This window comes from Necator americanus, chromosome I (genome assembly GCF_031761385.1).
Source record: "Necator americanus strain Aroian chromosome I, whole genome shotgun sequence".
In the NCBI taxonomy this organism is placed as follows: Eukaryota; Metazoa; Nematoda; class Chromadorea; order Rhabditida; family Ancylostomatidae; genus Necator; species Necator americanus.
This window is the reverse complement of record NC_087371.1, coordinates 3,489,443-3,510,562: the sequence shown is the minus strand read 5'-3', so window position 1 is coordinate 3,510,562 and position 21,120 is coordinate 3,489,443. Positions and strand designations below refer to the sequence as shown.

At 41.8% G+C, this 21,120-nt stretch overlaps 2 protein-coding genes across 4 annotated transcripts in view; both read left to right on the top strand.

The window, feature by feature from the left end:
- Window positions 1-20,423, top strand: part of RB195_004371 (uncharacterized protein) — a gene marked incomplete at both ends in the record, with an annotated part of 37,993 nt that extends 17,570 nt beyond the window's left edge. The window contains 8 exons of one of the 3 annotated variants that reach the window (XM_064182186.1): window positions 1,680-1,754; window positions 1,892-2,058; window positions 2,124-2,216; window positions 12,790-12,933; window positions 16,737-16,802; window positions 16,873-17,007; window positions 17,290-17,466; window positions 19,907-20,423. In XM_064182186.1, coding sequence (XP_064033453.1) covers window positions 1,680-1,754; window positions 1,892-2,058; window positions 2,124-2,216; window positions 12,790-12,933; window positions 16,737-16,802; window positions 16,873-17,007; window positions 17,290-17,466; window positions 19,907-20,423 — 1,374 coding nt within the window. Of the gene's footprint in view, window positions 1-1,679; window positions 1,755-1,891; window positions 2,059-2,123; window positions 2,217-2,324; window positions 2,439-12,789; window positions 12,934-16,736; window positions 16,803-16,872; window positions 17,008-17,289; window positions 17,467-19,906 lie in introns of those variants that run through there. The other 2 variants (XM_064182187.1, XM_064182188.1) reach the window with 2 other exon arrangements.
- On the top strand, window positions 9,676-9,972 carry RB195_004372 (uncharacterized protein; the record flags this gene model as incomplete). The annotated part of the gene is made up of 1 exon (XM_064182189.1): window positions 9,676-9,972. One exon carries the CDS (start codon window positions 9,676-9,678, stop codon window positions 9,970-9,972), a length of 297 nt encoding a protein of 98 aa, XP_064033455.1.
- Window positions 20,424-21,120: the final 697 nt, after the last annotated feature.

Here is a 21,120-nt window from a genome sequence, read left to right as displayed (position 1 = left end):
TCCTTTATAATCGAAGTTAGGACGGTTCTCGACCGTACTGCTCTCTATTTCTATTAGGGTAGAACGCCCTAAGTGGTCCTAGGATAAATTCGTAAAGTGCCTGGTTTCGATTAGTCGCTTCGGGATTTGTCAATCGACTTAACATCAGAGGCGGTCCTAATGATAGCTGAGGAGAGGATCAGTCAATTCTGTACCTTCTGAGGCTGAACTACGGTTGTAAGCCTCATATTTGTGTTCCTAAGGTAGTTAGTAGAGCACTACGCAGTGTAAATGTGAAACTTATTAACATATTTCAGCACTAATATAGGAAGTAAGAAAGTGTCTGAAACTCCAGTTTGGTCCTAAATTTCTACTGATCCTTAATTTGGCAAACGTTTCTGCTTCGTCAGCTTCTTTAAAGGCATCACCCCACGAATCTGAGGTGGTGCAGATTTCAGGTGGAGTATTCGTATACGGGATAGTAGATTATGGTGAGGGGGTAATTCCGTCCATTTCTTCCTAATTGTCGTAAGAAACGGCCCGGAAGATGCACAAAGTTGGCGCGCTCCAATCGAACTCGTAGAAAATAGTGCGCCGGAACGCTCAAAGCCGTATCTTCTGGGCTTTACGGCTCTACGACAATAAAGAAAAAATGAACGGAATCACCCTTCTCTCAATAGTCTACCACTACCGTATACGAATACTCCACCGGAAATCCGTACCACTCCAGATTCGTAGGGTGTTGCCTTTAACTCAACAAAACTTTACCCGATTTTGGTTTCTATGAAAACTATGGTCGGCTTTTTTTTTTGTTATTCAAAATTATACCACCTGTTCTTGTTTCATTGGAGCGTAGAACACAGAAAAACGATTCAAAGCAATGACGACATGTCCACTAGAAAGAATTCCCCTCGAGATTACTACGTTTGATACAGAAAAAAGAGCATATGCTTGCATATCTTCCGTGAATAAATTGAAGTAGTTGAATTTCCTTGGTCGCATTATAAATTCCACAAAGATAAATACGTAGAAATCTGCTATGAATTGCAATAGAAATAGCGTATAATAGGAAGATTTGAAATGTACGGTGCTTTTTCGCTGCTTCAATAATTTGCAAACGAGACGAATGTAGACGATCATTGATATCCAAGAATACAAAGACATCACCAATTGTCCATACGGTAAAGTTCCCATTTTCTGAACATCAATGATTATTTGCGTAAGTAAGAAGATTAACGTCGAGCCAACCATGCGTCTACCAAGAACAAGAGCGTTAGCAATCATAGTCCAATAAGATCGGCTTCCATTTTTCACCTGTTGTCATTGAGAAATAAATCAGGCGCCAAAACGAATAAATCTGGAAAGCAGTACTAGCAAAACAGTACTCGATTAGACATTAGCTACTATCTTTCTTATCAGATCTATATTTATTTATTTATTTATTTATTGAACGATATCACAATATTACAATGTGTCATTGCATGCTTCGTCTGCATCTGCTCACATCAGTTGTGGCAGTTCGCATACATGTTTCTCCAAACTCCGATACAAACGATATACATACATATATAATAAGTAATAATAATATATATTCATATACATATGTAATATGCTCCACCGCACCGCTTCGAGCGTAACCGCTTACGCAACTGCGCCGTGCTTCATGTCGTTTTGACTCTGCACAGATATAATTGCTCCAGATACGGGCTACTGTAGGTGCAAACCCGGCTTTGCAAGAGATTCTTGTGGACGGATTTGCTCCAAAGTCTTCTGGGGTGAGTCCATCTGAATACCCCTTTAAATATATCCTATATCTCACTATTGCTCCCATTCCCTGGACGAGATTGTGGCGAAATCTGGGAGTGTAACCACAATATCAGTTCCGAATCCCATTTGAGCTAAATGTTTTCAGGATGAACTGTGCCTAAATGAGATACTCTGTGTGGTGCTGCTGCGTATGGTCCGCACTCTGTTCTCGCGTGTCGAAGCAAAAGTGGGCCCGAATGGTGGAGGTTTACCGGTGAACGCAAGTGTCCTCCAGGGTTTCAGAGGGTTACTTTGTGATTCTATCAGCTTAAGGTCATTTGTCTGTTCATTTCAAGGTGCTGACTGTCCATCACAATGTGAGAAAGGATGATTTTCAGAAATGTGACCGTAATGGTGAAAGTTGTCAACAAAAAACTGGAAAATGTACCTTTGTTACTGGACATCAAAGTCATCGGTGAGAACAAGGTTAGGTTAGCAACGTTTTGTACCTCTACAGAGCTCTCTTTAGTCTGCCTGATTTTTGGCTAACCAAGTTCCTTTTTCCTTGTCAGTATACATTTTTCTATTTCTGTTTCTAGAAAGTGATCCCGGTCATTTCGGTTTCGAATGCCATGAGATTTGTAGGAACTGCAGTACAGACGGTTATACAGCTTATTGTGAGGACTGGAGCTTTTCCGAAGTGTCCCGTTTGACGGTGAGATTTACATACCTTGTTTGTTTTATCGTTATATCTGATTTATAAAAGAATTATGAAACAAAGTATGATTGGAAAAAGACGCAAACAGAAGAGAGCAGATTAAAAAAGTAAGTAAGAAGAAGATTTCTTCCTAATGAGTTTAATGAGTTCGAACTTCGGTTCAACAAGTCAAAAAACTTGCCCAACTACGCCTGGATAGCGCAAATGACAAAGCAATCGTCGATGAACCAAAATCAGAAAAAAACACGGGATTCCAGAAGTGGCTTTTCAATTTTGGACGTAAAGGAATAGCTAAGGTGGAAAACAATTTCTGCCGCATGAGCAAATGCCCAAGCTTTGCAATACCATTCGCCGGCTACTTGAAGATGATGCAGTAGAGTAATACCTTGATGAGAATCGTAAATTGAGAAGTTGAAAATTTGTTCAAACTGATGGCTCTCATTTTCTTTGGTGAGTAGTTCAAAGCCAGCAGGCCGCATCGCAGAGTCACTAGAGTCACTGTCACTAGATCCATCCGTGTACAAAGCAGTAAATGATTCCACGGCGCAGTCTGTGATTAGGCGTGATGTGTAAAAGGTATTAAAGGGGTCAAAAGGTATTAAAACAAGCACGTGTTTGTTAAATGGATGGATACGTGAATTAATACTTGTGCGATTAATTTTTAAGGAGCTCCTATCTTATCTGTAACCCCTCCATTTCTATTAATTATGAATATAGGTTTTACTTCGAAGATAGCAGACCTTAATCGGTTCTAAGCGGCTTCATTTAACTCCAGCAGTGTCAGCGTCTTTCTCGATTCTCGTTGTTTTGCTGTAACATTGAATAATCTCGTTTTTGTTCCATGTGACCATGACACAATAGTTATCCACTACGTAGTGCTTATTACATCCGAATTGATTCCATAGCAGAGACACCATTGACCATTTTCATTGCCTAGTAGTACTCAATTTCACATAAGTCGTTGTGTCTTACAACTCTTTGTTTCTAACCGATCTGTGTGTTCAACAGGATGAATTAGCATACCAATTTATCAAAGTCTGCTAATATCAAAGACTCCAATATTTCTCATCAAATCCAAGCTTCTTGTAACGCAAACACTCCTCGGGAATATAAAAGCTTCAACTCATATCTGAGAGGCAGAATAGGAATAGGATTACCGGAAGTATATAGAATGTAAAAATGCAGTTGGGACGTGACTATTCAGAGAAGGCGACTTAATCGAAATAAGGTTACGCCTGAAATTCGTAATTTTGTGTCAAAAACCTAAAAAGGTAGTTATGTATGATAGTATATTAGATTAGTTGTGCGCATTAAGGAAATAATTTCTCCTCTTCCTTACTTTCCTTCATTCCACTCATCTGGTGTACACCCCACTGTTCTCTCCAACGAGAAGATCGGGCTTCTTATGATATGTCCATCTCCTCCACATTCGTATTTTTCTTGTATCAAACTTATCTATTCCTTATGACCACGTCCTCATTTCTCATTTCCCTTTCATTCAGTTGATAAAATAATGAACTTGCTATAAGAAAAAAAAGTAATATAAAATAAAAACGACAAATCTGTAACATGAATAATTATTTTATAAAGTGATATCAGTGTTAGGAGCCTTCCATGAAGGCTCCAGAAAAAATCATGATATATAATAACGGGGTCCTCTCATGTGTATGTGTGTGTGAGTTAGTTAGTTAGTTAGTTAGTTAGTGAAACGAAATTATAGAATAGAGTGATGAAACGGCTCCCACGGCCTCGAATTTGTACGCCAACTCCAGAAGGCTATAAAATGAGATGGGATGAGTCCACAGGTGTAGAATTTGTGTGTCGTGGTACAGTAGTATTGCACAATAACTTCGTGTGCATGTCGCAAAATGTGAATGAGATGTTACGACCATACTTCCGTCGTGGTTATTGCTGGGATAATGCCCAACGATAAAACACTGCTATGGTTTGTTCCTCAAGGAGTGAAAGTGAATACCCTGAACTTTTTGGATCTTCTGAAGGACAGATTGCTACACTGGGGTAATGCTCACTTAGGAAACCGCCCTTGTACCTACCAGCAGAACGGAGCCCTTGCTCACAAGGCGAGAATGGTGAAGAACTGGTGCAAGACTTCCCGATCAACCTTGACGAGTAGCCAGCCAACTGTTCGGCTATGATTCCGATGGACTACAGCGTCTGGTCGATTTTGGAAGCAGAGACCCGCTCGAAACCTTACTGCTTACTTCGAATAAAGCCTTCCTGAAGGCATAAGACGTGCTCGACGCACCATACCTGCGTTTCACTGTCGATGCCTTTCCACAGCGTCTCAAAACATCTATCAATGCCAACGGAAGTATGTTCGAAGTTTAATGTTGTTTTGGTTTGTAATACACCGACAACTATTGTTACGCCTTCTGAAAATTTGGTTTCTCAGAGCAGTTACATTTTCGCTCTTGACGATATGAATACCTTTCCGCTATAATTGTGGATATCTTCTATATTTTCACTAACATTTATCATATCTGACATTTAACATGAAAAATATTCGGTTTTCAGATCATGGGTACCATACCCTCTACGCACTTGATGATGTTTATATATTCATGGATTTCAATGGTTATCTATGTTTATCTGGTTTGCAAACTTCTGCAAGGGCGAAAAAAATTGCCAGAGTTCAACTCTTCCTATTATTTGCTGTTTCTTTTGCAATTCGTAGCAGATTTCTATGCATTCTTCGTCGTAGAATTTATAATGCGTCTAAGAAAATACAACTATTTCAATCTCTATTCGGATAAAATGAATGGTCTTGCTCTTTTCTCGGCATGTAACGTGGTGATCGTGAGAGGGATTCTATGTAGTGGACATATTGTTATAACCTTAAATCGTTTCACTGTGTTCTATTTCCCTGTTAAACAGGAAAAGGTAACCTTGTCCTATCTCAAATATGGATTCAGGGCATTAATTCTCTCGTTCTTCGCTCTTCTTCTATAGGTTTTCTTTCCGACACCCCCCTTCAATTGGAATTGGAGGGAGTGTATCATGATTTTCACGCGGTGTGGAATCCACAACGAAACAGTGGAGTTCGCATAGGAGATATCAGAACCCAGCGTGGTTTCGCTTATCTTTCCCTATCCGTTCTGAAGAACTGCGTTAAGCACGCTGTTTTCTACGACGCTTTCACTTGCAACACTGCGCCCTTGTGACGCGCCGCATCCTAATACGAGCGGTCGAAGAATAACGATGTTTTTTCATTACATATGAAGGATAAACAAGTGAAAAGGCTGCTGAAGAGGCTGAGAAGTGGACATAGAAGCGAGCTTTGATGTGCCTCGAAGGAACTAAAATGGTTGCCACGCCATTTTTTACCACTTTCTATTGTAATTTTTTATGGTTACCTTCTATAGTGGCACTACTTCCAGTGCCCATTATTTATTATGATACAGCGTTTTCAGGGAAAGATGAGCAGAACCCATGCTGAATTCTGCTGTCTACTATCCGAACTCCACGTTTTCGCTGTGGATTCCGCACCACGTCAAAACCCTGATACAGTGCCCTCAACCAAACCAATTACCCACGGCCTTCTGATACCAGTTTTTTTCAGATTTGGAAAACTTCCGTAGTTTTTATTAGTGTAATTTCTTTATGGTTACTTTCGATAGTGGCATTACTTCCAATGCCCATTATTTATTATGATACAGCATATTTCTTCTTTACAGAAGGAGGAATTTTGCAAATTTCGGGAGGAGTTATTGATCAGGTGAGGTAGTAATCGAATGCGATGGCACATGAAAGGGACTCTTATTTGCTCTTTTCAGAAGTTCATTTTAATTATTTCAGTACAGCGCTATCCAAGGCGTTATAATCACATCTGCTACTATCGTTATATGTTCAATATGCTACGTAATTTCGTACATAAAAGCTAGGAAATCCGACTACAAACAAAAGGTACTGTATATGAGTGTATGTATCTGACAGTTAACTTAATTTTTAAGCAGTATTTTCTCACGACTGAAAGAATGTGAGGAAGGGGTGCAAGATAGCTGTTGAATCTAAATAGATCGCTTTAAAATTGTCAGCTAATATAAACAGTGTTAGAAGAAGACGTTGAAAAATTACGAGAGGTAATTTTGATTCCCTTCTTCAGATGGTCGACGGTTGCTCGTTTGTGCTCTTGCTTCATCTCTTCCTTTTCGTACCGAGTTTGTTCGATCATTATTGGTATTGTTCTCATCCGAAATGAAAAACGATCTTTACAGAACCATGACAGAATTCTGGTTCGTTGTTTGTTGTTAATACCGATATGATCTCATAAAACTGCGACGTGTGTGGCGAAGTCGGTAAGAGATCCCATTGCGTCTGCACAATCGATTGGTGGCTCGAAACCGCTTTGGTTCCAACCAACCTCCGTGGTATGTAAATTGAACCACAGTTGTCTGAGAAGATAAAAACACTGACTTGATACATTGGCTACTCCCAGCAAGTCATTGAACAAGCTAATTATGCGCTCGTAAAAGTATCAAACTTTTTCAATTGAAGTGAACGTGGCGGTGCATCCCAAGCGGATTGTTTGAGCCACACACTTTTACCTTTACACACTTGAATTATGTACGGATTCATATTTCACAGAAGGCTCCTCATAGGTCAGAGAAGATTTTAAGAAATACACTGTTCAATGGTTCTATTATTTTTGTGATGGTCGGACGATTTCACTTATTCTAAGAACTAACTACCAGTGCAGCGATGAGCTAACATTTTTGTTCTAAAAAATTATATCGCAGCAAAGCTGGGACTCTAGGATTGGTACAGAACAACGTTAAAGGCATCACGAATCTGAGGTGGTACGGATTTCAGGTAGAGTATTCTTATAAGGGATAGTAGATTATGGAGAGGGGATGATTTCGTCCATTCGTTGCTAATTGCCGTAAAAAACGGCCCGGAAAATGCGGCGCCGCACAAGGCTGGCGCGCTCCAGTCAAACTCCTTGTAGAAAATAGTGCGCCAAAACGCCTGAAGCCGTATCTTCTGGGCCGTTTTCACGGCAATTAGGAAGAAATGGACGGAATCACCCCCCTCTCCAAAATCTACTATCCCTTACAAGAATACTCTACCTGAAATCCATATTGGTTTTGATAAGCTGTGCACGACGTTGTTAAACTAGTTTTATTGGATTTTTGGATCCAAGCCAAAAAAAACCCTTAAATGAACCGTAAGGGCGAATGTCTGTCGAAAACACGGTAACTCGCACCATATCTCGGATGGTTTTTCGGATCCGAATGAGACATTCGAACCTCTGGCACTCGTGATCGATCAGTCAGCGGTCCATGCTGGGCGTCTCCGATCCAAGGTGAGCCTTCAGTGCAATCGCTAAGTTGGTGATTGAAAAAGTAGGCATGAAGTTTACCAGTTTAATAAAGGGGAGATTTGGTCGTTTATATTGTAGAATGAATCGCCAATTTCAGACTCTGAAGAGAGCGATTTTGCCGAAAGCCAATAAAACTATTTAACAATCTCGTGTTTAGCTTATCAACACCAAAGACGATGTTGCCGATTCGTTATGTATCAAATAAACTCTCACCTAAACCTCGTTGGCGTAATAAAGAAAAGCATTAATCTCAAGTTAATTAAATTTACTCAAAGTTGTGTTCGAAGCTGTGTAGTCGCAAAATTCCCTTCTTTTCAAAAGGAACAATGCAACAAAAATTCCTGCCAGATACCGAACCCTCTCCATCTCACATTTTTTATATTCAAGTTCTCGTTATAACTGACTGTGAAATATAAATATCCTATATAAATATCCTCCTAAAAAAAACTTATTGAATTAAGCGCGTATTCAATTTCTTCGCCAGTGTGCAAGCCAATAACAATAGGAAAGTTTAGGATGGATGTGATTGACGTGGGTACGTCACGATATTCCGTAAATTTATTAAGAAATGTTTTGTTCTGCTACTCAGTTAGTGTTCGCGGCCTAACAACATTAGTAAAGGTTAAAACACATGTGAGCAGCGTGGGCACGATAGCCTCTCCCAGCCAGTTTATTAAGAAATACCCAATTCCAACACTTCACCAATGTGCAAACCATAACATTAGTAAGGGATAGGATAGATATGGATGACGTAGGTACTCACTTATACAGGTGATGGGTCACCGGCTAAGTTCTGGACCTACTATAATCCGATATTATCAGGTATGCTCATATTTCAGGTATTGTAATTATAGGCTTTTTGAAACGGAAGCGATTGCGACTTCTTCTGTATGGTTACAACTTATTCTCAATAAAAGTGTTAGAAGAGTAATTTTGAAGAGAGAAGGCGAGGGAACGCACAGGCTCACTGTTTCGAATATGAACGTCAAACGTGTTCAATTCTAACGATACGTCGCTTTTTCAATCCATAATGAGTTTATCAAATTTGTTACCTCCTAAACAGTTACGTTAAATAGTACCGAAATCATCGCATAATATTGTGTTTTCATTGGTATTTATTGGTAAATTCCCTCAAATTATACTTTTCTTCCTATGTTACGTTTCTCGTATCTTGTATGTCTATATGTATAGAACTTTGAAATTAAAGTCGTTCTGAAAAAAAAATACGGAGGACAACTGCTTAAAAAAAGACTTTTCCAGAAGAAGATGGACCACAGAGGCGTCGATAAAAATTATTTAAACAATTGAAAATGTTATGTACGTAATGAACAATGGATCGTACACTTGAGAAGCTACAATTTGGAGCTACAAAATCCAGAGAACAGTGGAGAGGAAGTAAATATATGCCTTATTTGAAAGGACCGTTCTATCACCTCTTTAATTTGAAGAAGTTTTCATCCTTGTTTGGAGGATTTTCACCACATCACGCCAGAGCATTTCTGATAAAGAAATACTACTTACAAATACATCACTGACAGTCTGAATATCTGGAGCGAAATGAAATCTTGACAGTCACTGGGGGCGTTTCACACGCATTAATGTTTTTCTGCAAAATCTGTCACCTCCCATTGCTTATAAATGTCAGAGACAATCTTTTTTACGAGTAATGTTTCGGTGCAACAGGCTGCAAATCCTAAGGCTTAGATTGTTATTCTTAAAGAATTTTTTTTTTGCTTTAATTAGTATACCCCCAAGGAACACAGAATGTAAAAATATGTAGTGTTGAGACGTCTAAAATTCAAAATTTTGTTTCGAAGATGCAACCTAGAAAGGTGGTTATGTACTGTATTAGATTATTTGGGTAGGCATCACCCCACGAATCTGGAGTGGTATGGATTTCCGGTGGAGTACTCGTATAGTTCATGAAAAACGCCTACTGCGAGGATGGAGGATGGATGAAGATTTGGAAGGCTCCCAAATCGTGGAAACTTCGTCATATGTATACCTCGGACATTCTATGAACATGGAAAGCGACTTGGAGGAAGATTTGAATAGGAGAATGAAAGCAAAAGTGGACAGCATTCGCACCGTCAGTGAAGCTACGAACCAGTTGACGGACCTAGATCTCCCTGCTCATCTGTTCGACCCCGCAGTTCTTTCAGCGCTCTATTGCACAGCGGAGACGTAGCCAGGCACCGCTGCCACGTCCAAGAAGCTACTTACTACCCACCGAGCCCTTGAGAAATGTCTTTTGAAGTTAAACCGGTGCACACAGCACATAGCCGGTCTTCGCAGCTCCGACTTAAGAGGAATTTCCCGTCTTCGCGGAATATGTATCAAAAGCAAAACATAAATAGGCCGGTCACATCATGAGAAGAATCGACGATAGATGGATTAAAAGAACGCTAGAGTGGATCCCAAGAGATGCTAAACGCCCTCGAGGGAGACCACCAACGAGATGGGGTGACGTGTCCCCTACACGGATGGACCAGCTGAGACCTCAGCTGGATACGGCTCAAAGATCTCGTCAACGTCACTCACGAAACTTGAGAACATCTTGGATGACAATGGCGAGGGAACGAAACGAGTGGAAGAGATGCTGGGACCCGCACGTCCAGTGAAGAAGGGCCATCTAAGTATCTAAGTAAGTAAGTATTTGTATACGGGGTTGTAGATTAGGGGGAGGGTGATTCCGTTCATTTCTTCCTAATTGCCGTAAAAAAGGCAGGAAGATACGGCTTCGAGTGTTCCGGCGCCCTATTTTCTGCAACGAGTTCGATTGGAGCGCGCCAGCCGTGTGCACAGGCCGCTTCTTTCGGGCCGTTTTTTTTACGGCCATTAGCAACAAATGGACGAAATCACCCATCTCTCCATAACCTAAAATAACGTTCACGAATACTCCATCTAAAATCCGCACCACCTCACATTCGTTGGGTGATGCTTTTAAGAACCCCCCCCCCCCCTCTTACTCTCCCTTATTACGCGCAATTGGTGTACACAATGAATTTTATGGTGAGAAATATCCGATACAAGATCGTCGACAAAAAGATTTGCACCATACTGTTCTTTCTGGTGTCTATACCGTGCTTCTTAAAATATGTCCTTCCATATTCGTAATTCTCCCTTTTCTATTTTCTTTTCTTTCTCCAGCCCACTTACTCCTTACGACCAATGTTTCATTTCTCACTTCCCTCTTAGTTAATTGGTAAAAAAAAAAACTGGTCGACTTTCTCTGTTATTCAAAATTATACCATCTGTTCTTGCTTTATTGGAGTGTAGAATACAGCAGGACGACTCAAAGCAATAACGACATGTCTACTGGAAAGAATTCCTCTTGAGATTCCTACGCTTTACATAGAAAAAGAGCAAGTGCCCACATATCCTTCGTGAATAAATTGAAATAGTTGAATTTTCTCGGTCACATTATCAATTTCACAAGGAAAAAACCTTGAAATGTGCTAACGACTGCAATAGAAATAGCGACTCATAAGAGGATTTGAAATGTCCTGTGCTCCTTCGCCACCGCAGTAACTTGCAAACGAGATGAGTGTAGACGATCATTGATATCTAAGAATACACAGGCATCACCAGTAGTGGCCCATACTGTAAAGATCCCATTCTCTGAACATTAGTGATCATTTCCATGAGAAAAGGAAATCAAGGAATGTCGACTAGAAGCAAGTTTTAGCAATCATAGTTGAATTAGATCGGTCTCCATTTTTCACCTGGTTGTCATTTAAAAGTCTAGTCTGGAAGAAATGTCCATAATGTGGGCGAGAATAATCCTCTCGTAAAACATGGAGTGAAATACTGAAAAGAATGTAAATAAATGAAAGAACAATTACAGTACAGCCCTAATTGCTCTGGAACTCAGGGATTTCATTCACGTTATGTTTCTCCAAGAATTTGAACATCATCGCGGCATACAAACAAACAAAAAAACTGAACGTTTGACTATTTCAACAAATTAGCTGCCAGTGAAACAGAGGAATCTGGAAACAAATACAACAAATGAAAACACTAATGAGACGTGAAACAAAGTATGATGGGCTTCGACCGATCACTCATTTTGACTATAAAATAAGAAAATCAGCATAAGTAACGGCAGGAGCTGCTGAAAAGTGGCAAAAAAAAGTTGAGCCAATTTTTATGCTGTGAGGCGTTTGTTATCGCATATAAGTGGTTTAAGGCATCACCCCACGAATCTGAGGTGGTGCAGATTTCAGGTGGAGTATTCGTATACGGGATGGGAGACTACGGAGAGGGAGGTAATTCCGTCCATTTCCTCCTAATTGCCGTAAAAAAAACGGCCCGGAAAATGCGGCACGTGCACAAGGCTAGCGCGCTCCAGTAGAACTAGTTGTAGAAAATAGCGTCCTACAGCGCTCGAAACCACATCTCCTCACAGCGATTAGGAAGAAATGAGCGGAACTTCACCCGTTTCTGCAATCTACGATCCCGTATAGTCACTAACCGTCGGAAATCCATATCACACCAGATTCGTAGAATGATGCCTTTGATTCCTGGTACCTGAAGAAGTGAAAGGATAAGAAGTGGGGTGCGTGTAAAGTAGCGGTCTTGCACGATCGATCGGAGGTTTGAATCCGCCGTAGGGCTCACCAAGGCTGTCGTGCCCCGGGTCCGCTCCGAGAAGGAGCAGCGGGCATCGGTGGGGGGACCCAGGGCCGACTGCTCGGATCCGGAGGAGCCCTGCGCTGGCCTAGCCACCGGATAGCGGCCTAGCCCCTCCGAAAAGCTCGATCCGAGGGTCCCTTCCCCCCTGCCCTGACTCCCCCTTTGGAGGCCTCAGGGCTGCCCCCTTGACCCCACGCCCCAATATATTTCCTAGGGTGCAATGCGGTTAGAAGGGTTTTACGAATAGGGTTTATCCTTATGACATCAATGCACGACACGGCACGCACAAATATACACGACATAAGGTGGATCAATCGAGGGGCCAGTCATGGCTAGATGGTTGATTGGTTCTCGGCGGCAGATGGTTTAGGGTTGCGGTTCGGACCCTGCAGGCAGCCAGCCAGGGAAAGGGTTGTTGCGGTGGTGGTGTGGTGCGGCTATCGAACGAGGCGGAGTACGACACAATGCAACACGACACCACGATAATGCGGATAAGAGACTGGACCGAGATCCGGTTAGTGGCGAAAGAGAAATGGAGCTGGAACCCCGACTGCTCGGTGCCAGCCCATATATATGGAGGCCGCGTGGGAACGCTACCGTACTACATTGCCATTGGACTACATTGCCATTGGCAATGTTTCTCACGCGGCGCGCGAGAACTGCGGCCGGCTGGCTGGGAAAATCGTGCCGGGCACGACCAAGGCTATCATCCTTCCAGGGTCGATAAAATGGTACCAGATTTGACTAAGAGGATAAAAACACTGACTTGATACATCGGATAGCAACCGCAAGTCATTGTATAGGGCAGTTACACGTTCGTAAACCTCAAACGGTTCTGGATTGGAGTGAACGTAGGGGAGCATCCCAAGCGGATCGATTAACGCCAGACACACACCCACCTGAAAAAGTAGCAATACTTTAAAAAAGTTTGGTCACCAAGATTTCAGCTCTGATGTTAAAATTCGTTCTGTAGTATTTTGTATTCTATCTATGGGCATCTAAAGGTGAAGACGCCCGTAATTTATTCTTTACATTCACTTGGATCTTAATGCATATGTTCCAGAAATATATTTGTTGCTACAGCCAGCGCAAAAGATCACCCAGATTACAGCGGATCCCATGTTGTTGTCTGGTCGGTCTGGTCGCGTGAATAAATATAATATCGTAAATACTACGGTTTGGTATTGTACAGATGGTCCCGTACAAGAGGTTCTGAACTAGGTGTAGGTAGAAATTGGTCGGCAGTAAATGCGCAACCGAAACAAAGTCTATTTCAGCCCTCCTGATCCTCGACAGCTCCTAATGCCACTGTTACTTCATCGGAGATGTAACTTGAGCAAATAGGCCTCTTATCACTACTAGGAGTTCCCACCTATAGTATCACACAATTGGATGCCGTCTCGTTTCGTTTGGAATTCGTAATTATTAGGGACAGGAATCTCGCGATCCAGAGTTAGCGATTATCTTACCTCCTCAAGTTCAATGCAGACGCTTGCGAAACATCTTGTTAACCACAGTTCTCTTCATTTGAAAGGAAAGAGCAGGAAGTGAATAAAGAATTTTTGTTACTAAAAACTAAAAAGCTCTTGTTTCACGTTTCACTTTCTCTTTGTTCATCTATTTCAAACGAAGAAGATACCGAACCCGAAAATAGAGAAAAAACAGAACTCTGGAACAGAGTGTTCAATTTCGGGTATAAACGAAACAACTAAGGTGGGAACCTTTTTTAGCCGTGTAGCCATACGTCTGAACTTTGCAAAACAGGTCCCCGACCACTTCAGGTCCAGGCATACCTTGACAGGTACCAAACATAAAACACAAACTTGGGATAAGAATTGTTTGAATACGTACAAATTGATCGATTCCCATGTTTTCTGTTTCCCATGTTCAAATATGACCTGTATCGCAGAATCACTAGATCCATCCGTGTACAGTGCATGGACGTGAAATCAATTTAAGGTGGAGTATTCGTATGCGGGATAGTAGATTATGGAGAGGGGATGATTTCGTCCATTTCTTCCTAATTGCCGTAAAAAACGGCCCGGAAGATGCAGCGCGCGCACAATTCTGGCACGCTCCAATCGATCTCCTTGTAGAAAATAGTGCGCCAAAACGCCTGAAGCCGTATCTTCTGGGCCGTTTTCACGGCAATTAGGAAGAAATGGACGGAATCACCCCCCTCTCCAAAATCTACTATCCCTTACAAGAATACTCTACCTGAAATCCATACCACCTCAGATTCGTGGGGTGATGCCTTTAAGTGTGAGTAGCGCAAACCGTATAGGAACATACGCAAGTCTGTAAAATGTACAAAAGTCAAATATTAATAGGTACATGGGTTAAGATTCGAGCAAATGTTGTGTTTAGGAACCGCCCGGTCCAATTTGTAAACCCTCTAACTCTATTTATTATGGATATAAGTCTCACTTTCACGATAGCAGATTAAAATTCATCGGTTCTAAGCGGTTTCATTTATCTCCACTAGTGTCAGGTTCATTTTCGATTCCTCTTATACTACGGTTACAGTAAATAATCTTATTTTTGTTCCATGTGACAATGACACAATAGTTATGCACTACATAATGCTTACTACATCCGAGCTGATTTCATAGTGGAGACACCACTGACCACTTTCACTGCCTTGAAGTACTCAACTTCAAATAAATCGTTGTACGTTTAACTCTTTGTTTCTACTCAATCTGTGTGTTCAACAGAAAGCTTTGTTATTCAAAATTATACCACCTGTTCTTCTTTTATTGGAGTATAGAATACAGAAATGGTATTCAAAAACACCCATTTATCAAAGTCTCTTAACATTAAAGACTTCAATATTTCTCACCAAATACAAGTTTTACAACTTCTAACAAAAACATTCTTCAGGAATATAAAAGCTTCAAATCATATGTTTGAGTTATCGAAATAACTTTGTAGCTGTCGCTAAGCTTGTCCATAACCTAAATAATTTTTGAAGATGGTAGTTTTAATTAGTTTTAATTAATTGCTTTTCAGTTATATTCTTCTTGTTCTCCTTCCACTTAAACTATGTTTAAACAACTATGATTGTCTATCTGACTTTTCCCCCCTTTTTCCACCTATCATACTCGTTGTCCAGACAAAACCAAAACCAAGCTCATTGTCAAGCAATTTGACATGGTGTCAATTTCCCCAGAACCGTGCTTATTCTATTATTCTTTGTTTTCTCGAGTTTTTTTCTTGAACGTTAATTGCAGAAGTTTGTATAAATTTCCTATTTGCTGTCAACAAAGTCGCAGTCACCTTGTTATCATTATAATAGAAACAAATCGTAGCCATGTGGGTATCAACAATACAACCAGAGTGAACAAAAACAGCGTAAACTATGCAAATAGCGTGACAAAAGAGAATCATTAATAGTTAAATGAAATGAGAGAATGAGCGTTCATTATTAGTTATCCTTCTATCACTCTAGCAAACATATGTTGACATATGTACGAGCGTATTTTTATGAACGAAATTGTTCAGTTCGTTTCGTTGAGATAATTTTGCAGTATTTTCATGTGAACACTGCCCTTCAGATACGTCTGGACACTCATTTTAAGAGATGATTACTTTAAATGTTCACGCCATCTACTTGCATTTACAGTCGTTTACTTCGTTATAATCATGTAACTTGATTAGTTAGCTTTGCTTTACGGTAGTCATGTATGATTAAGTAGAATGTCATGATTATAAAAAAAAAATTAATGGATCAGCCTTTTTATGGGAACAAGATTTTGAACTGTTTATGGGGATCTATTATGTCATTGTTATTATCTATTAACATTATGCGAAGATCAATGTCTTGCCGATATCATTTTAGCACCATCAAGACGCCCTTTGACCGATCTCGAGTATGCTGACGATGTTGTTATATTCGCCGAAAGCAGTAGGGAACTTCAACATGTTGTCTACGCCCTGATAAATGCAAGCACATAAGGGTCTCTTCGAGACCTCGAACGGGAATCAGGGTGGATGGACAACCGATAGAGCTCGTCGATGAGTTCTGTTACCTGGGTTGTACGCTGAAGAACAACAGAAGCTACGAGAAAGATATTCAACAGAGATGCGCTGAGGCCACTTCTGCATTTAATTCCTTGACGAAATGTCTGTGGTCAGCTTGACTTCGCTGGTAATGGACCCCCATTACCAGCGAAGTCAAGCTGCGAGTCTACCTATCCGCAATTCGCTCCATCACGATGAACGGATCGGAGACTTGGGCAGCACCATCTTCGGTGATGGAGAGGCTTGATCGAATGGAACGAACGCTGCTTAGTCGGCATTAGGCTACTTTTCGCCTAGGGCATACCACAATGAAGATCTTTGTCCTGAAATTGATGTGGTATACCGGCGGATGACCAGTGGAAGGTATCAACATCTTGCGCCGCCATCGAAAGTGGCTAAAGTAACTCGTCTTTGCTTCTTTGGTCATATTAAGGAGACCGGCAAACCACCTTGATCAACGAGTTCTGAGGAATTTGTCGGGCTCGAGCTGGAAGAAGCCACCTGGCCGAAAACGGAAGCTCTGGACTGAAGTGGTAAAAGAGGACGAGAGGACACTCGGTGTGGATAGGTAGTTCAGGCGAAACGTAAGGTTTCGCAGAGTATGGAATAGCGACGAACGAATTGATTCTGTGCGAGTTCTCATAGAAGATCGAGAAAGTTGGGCAGAGCTATGTTTAAGGACGGCACACCTCGGCGAAAATGCGGGTAATCGCGTCAGGCGATGACATCAGGCCGCCAATTAACACATAAGGATCTAAATGAGGTTTGTAAGTGTCTCTCCCTGTCAAACTCGAATAGTGACTAATATGTGAAACTACTTAACAGAAATTACTACTCTTAATTTTTGCAGGAAAAGGAGGACACCGGACATAAAAGGGATACATATAGTTGGATCAAAACGTCATGAAGCATCTGCCATCTTCACCGCGCCGCTTGAAGCAGCGGCTGCGCTTCAAGCGGTGAAGATGGCAGTTGGAATCGACGTGGGACCATTGCAAATGCCATATCATTACTGCAAAGGAACGGTGTGAGCACGGAGCACGGGTCTCTCCTCTATACCACTCAAGCCCGCCGCTTCCAATGCAGCCACTTAGGCAGCTGCACCGTGATGCATGTCGTTTTGAGCCCGGCTATACTTAAGCGACCGGTAATGTGCAGTTCCGGCCATTTCGAGGAAGGGAATAGAAACGACATCGCGAAAGGCTCTAAACGATTTCCTGTTGAAAGATTTCCGTTTCGCCCTTGCTTTGAGTAAAGGGTATAGTATAACGTTAACGTTAACACTTACGCTGAGTTGTCAGATAAAGGCAGAATGACACGAGTCTGACGTGGAGAGGGAACCCACGCAGGGAATAGCTGGAGACGGATTTGTCGATTGCGCTATCCTGGATGGTTCTGTCATGCTCATGTCTCCCTATTGGTCGTAAAACTACACCGCGTAAAAGACGCCGTTTTCAATCATTTCAATTCAATTTCAATTACATTCAATTATTGATTTCAATTACAACACCCCCTTGTGCCCTCGTCGCATTTAAGTTCGTGCGGTCGAAAATTAATGAGCATCCTTCATCAGCCTACCGAAATAAGACCAATGGCCAATGCTAAGGAGACCGGAACGTGAACGTAGAAGTGCATACTAACATATCTCTTAGGAACGAAAGTGGTTCCAACGCCGCTTTTTGCTCCAGATAGGGAGAGGTGAGCGGAACCTCCCTGGATACCGCGATCTACAACATCATCTCTTGCTTTTCCCGCGGATTCCCTCCTCACCTCAGATCCGTGCTATGCTCCCTCTAATCACGTTACTAAGCTAAGTCTACTTTTTTATTAAGTATTTCCTCAAATAAAGGTAATCACGTGTTCTATTCGCATATTTGTGTGCCTAATATCGAGGAAACGAGCTTACTTCTGATTCTAGCTAACCACCTGTTGCTACATGAAGTTACAACTAACCCGTCAGCGATTTATTTCTTCAACAGATACACGTCAATTAGTCTCATGCTATTTCCTTCTAATTTCCTTCAAAGAATTGATTTAATTGCTTCCGATGGAAAATTTAATCTAGAATTTGAATGCCACTTTTCAGACAGTCTCCTTATAGTAGCTAGGTAGACTGTTTACGACTATGAAAGCTCATTATGAAAATATCCAGTAGAAATTTCGGCACTCAAGGAAGGTAAAGGTATTAAGTGTGCTTCGATGTCAGCTGATGTGTCTTCATCGTTTTTCTCTGACGTGCTCGTTTCATTTCCGTATAACTAGCAATTTATGGTTTATCAGTTATAGCATTACTAGACTGAACGTCCGGCTAAAACCGGACTCCAGGCTTTTTTTGGTGTTCGCTCCGCTCGCCTTCATCGATCAATGAGAAATAACAGTAGCGACATTTTTTTTTGAAAAATTAGAGTTGCTTTTTTCTATCAACTCTTCCTTTAGTTTTGTTAACCCGAAAATTTAAGCATAGATGAAAGATTTTTCCTAAACGTTCGGTCCTATATTTGAAGAATATGTTTCTCTCAAACAATCACAATTTGGAAACATCATTTGAAGTAGTTTGAGTTTTCTCCGTTCTCAGCTATTAGCAAAGAATTATGAGCTAACATGAAGACGAGAATGCCACTATCGTAGTGATATAAATAACGTTCTACGTCAGATCGCGTAAACTGTTGGCTACCATGTATTGCATTTAAGCAGCCGTTCGTACGTGCGTTTCCTCTTTTTGAAGAAGGGTTGTTGGCAGCATCAAGAGATATGCTGGGAAGTAGGTATCGGAAGGAACCGCGGAAACGCATTCTACTGCGTTGGGACTCCCGCGCACCAATCCGACACAGTGGAACCCACTTCTCCCCACTTTATGGCTTCACCATTCCGACCGCGTGGGACCTGTCCCACTCCATTTTACAGCTATTTGGCTCCGGGGCACGAATTCGACGCCGAAGAACCGCCTCACCTCCAATTTTACCTCGTTGGGGCTCCAGCGCGTCAAACCGACGCCATGGTATCCGTCTCCCTCTCTTTTTGGAATTTCCTGACTGAGACACACACATACACAGACGCACACACGTCACAGAATACGCCCGTTATTATACAAGATGATAGTTTGCAAGTTTGGAAGTATACATTCACATAAAAGTTTATTAACCCTCACTAGCATATGAGAGAAACTATCTTGCCTTATCAAAGACAACAGACATTTTTTTCTGACTTTGGACAATGGTGAAGAGGTAGAGTGCTCACCTAGCAGGTGCATGGCAATGGTTCGGCACCTCACCGATGCAGAGTTTTACATCATTATGGAGAATTTTCGTGACACACAGACAAACACACACGCATACACACACTTGGACTAAGCGCGTTATTATACAACATGATTACCTTATGCCCGCAGTTAAAATTTTCAAACTTTTCAAAGTTAGTGCTTTTTTGAAGATATTCGTTGAAGACAGTACATAATTACGTACTTACAGTGGTTTACCGTCTCATAGTGGCGTGAAAGTGACTCTGGGGATCCAGCTGCGATGCACAGCGGAGGTACGTCCTCTGGGAGGGACTCCCAAGCTTAGAAGAACTTCGACACCTCCGACATTTCGACTTCTCGAAATCGTTTCACGTGATTGCTCTGCGAAAGACGAGTGCAGAAGGAGCGACGTACGAGAAATGAATGACGATAAGCTCATCACTCGTCATTCAAGAACAAGTCGGATGTCTCATGGATTCAGCTCGAACATCGTCCAGACCGTATCGAGAGTCATGAACGTTGATAGCGAATACCACCTACCTCTTATTCTAACCTCCGTCGACTCTGAGAAAGCCTTCGCCAGCTTAGCAACGATTACAACTCTGTCAGTGCTCTTCGATCAAGACGAGGACGTGTCGTGTCAGTGCTGGTCGATCAAGACGAGGAAAGTGCTACGATCGATGCACCACTACGATACAACTCTTCTACGCTATCCCCCGCCCACCATATCTGTTGAAACGGGATAACGATAAGGCGATGCTACATCGCCTGTCGATACCCCCGTTCCAGCACAAGATATGGTGATGGAAGCTGCTCACGGCTTGGGAAGAAGGGAACATATATGTTGATGGAAGATTCTTCTCGAACATTCGTTTTGTGAACGATATCGTAAGAATAAGATTGAAAACCGAAAGAAGACACAGTCAATGAAGAACGTCTACTGCGAGGATAAAGGAGTACAACTTGAAGGTTCCGCTCTGTTGCGCAGCGGAGACGTAGCCAGACACCGCTGCCACGTCTAAGAAGCTGTTCACTATCCACAGAGTCCTTGAGAAATGTCTCTCGCAGTTTAACTGGGGCACACAAAATGTAGCCGATCTCCGCAGCTCCGACCTAAGAGCAATGTTCCGTCTTTGCGACGAAGTGGAATGAACAACATATCAAAAATAAAGCATAGATGGGCCGGTCACATTATGAGGAGAATAGACGATAATGAACTCAAAGAACACTAGATGGATCCCAAGAGATGTTAAGCGCCCTCGAGGGAGGCCGTCAACGAGGTGATCTGCTTGCTGCACAGATGGAACAGCTGAGAGCTCAGCTGAATACGGCTGGAGGACCTCGTCACTGCCGCCCACGAAATTTGGGGACATCTTGGATGATAATGGCGAGGAAACGAAACGAATGAAAGGGATGCTGGGGCCCAGTAAAGACGACGATTTA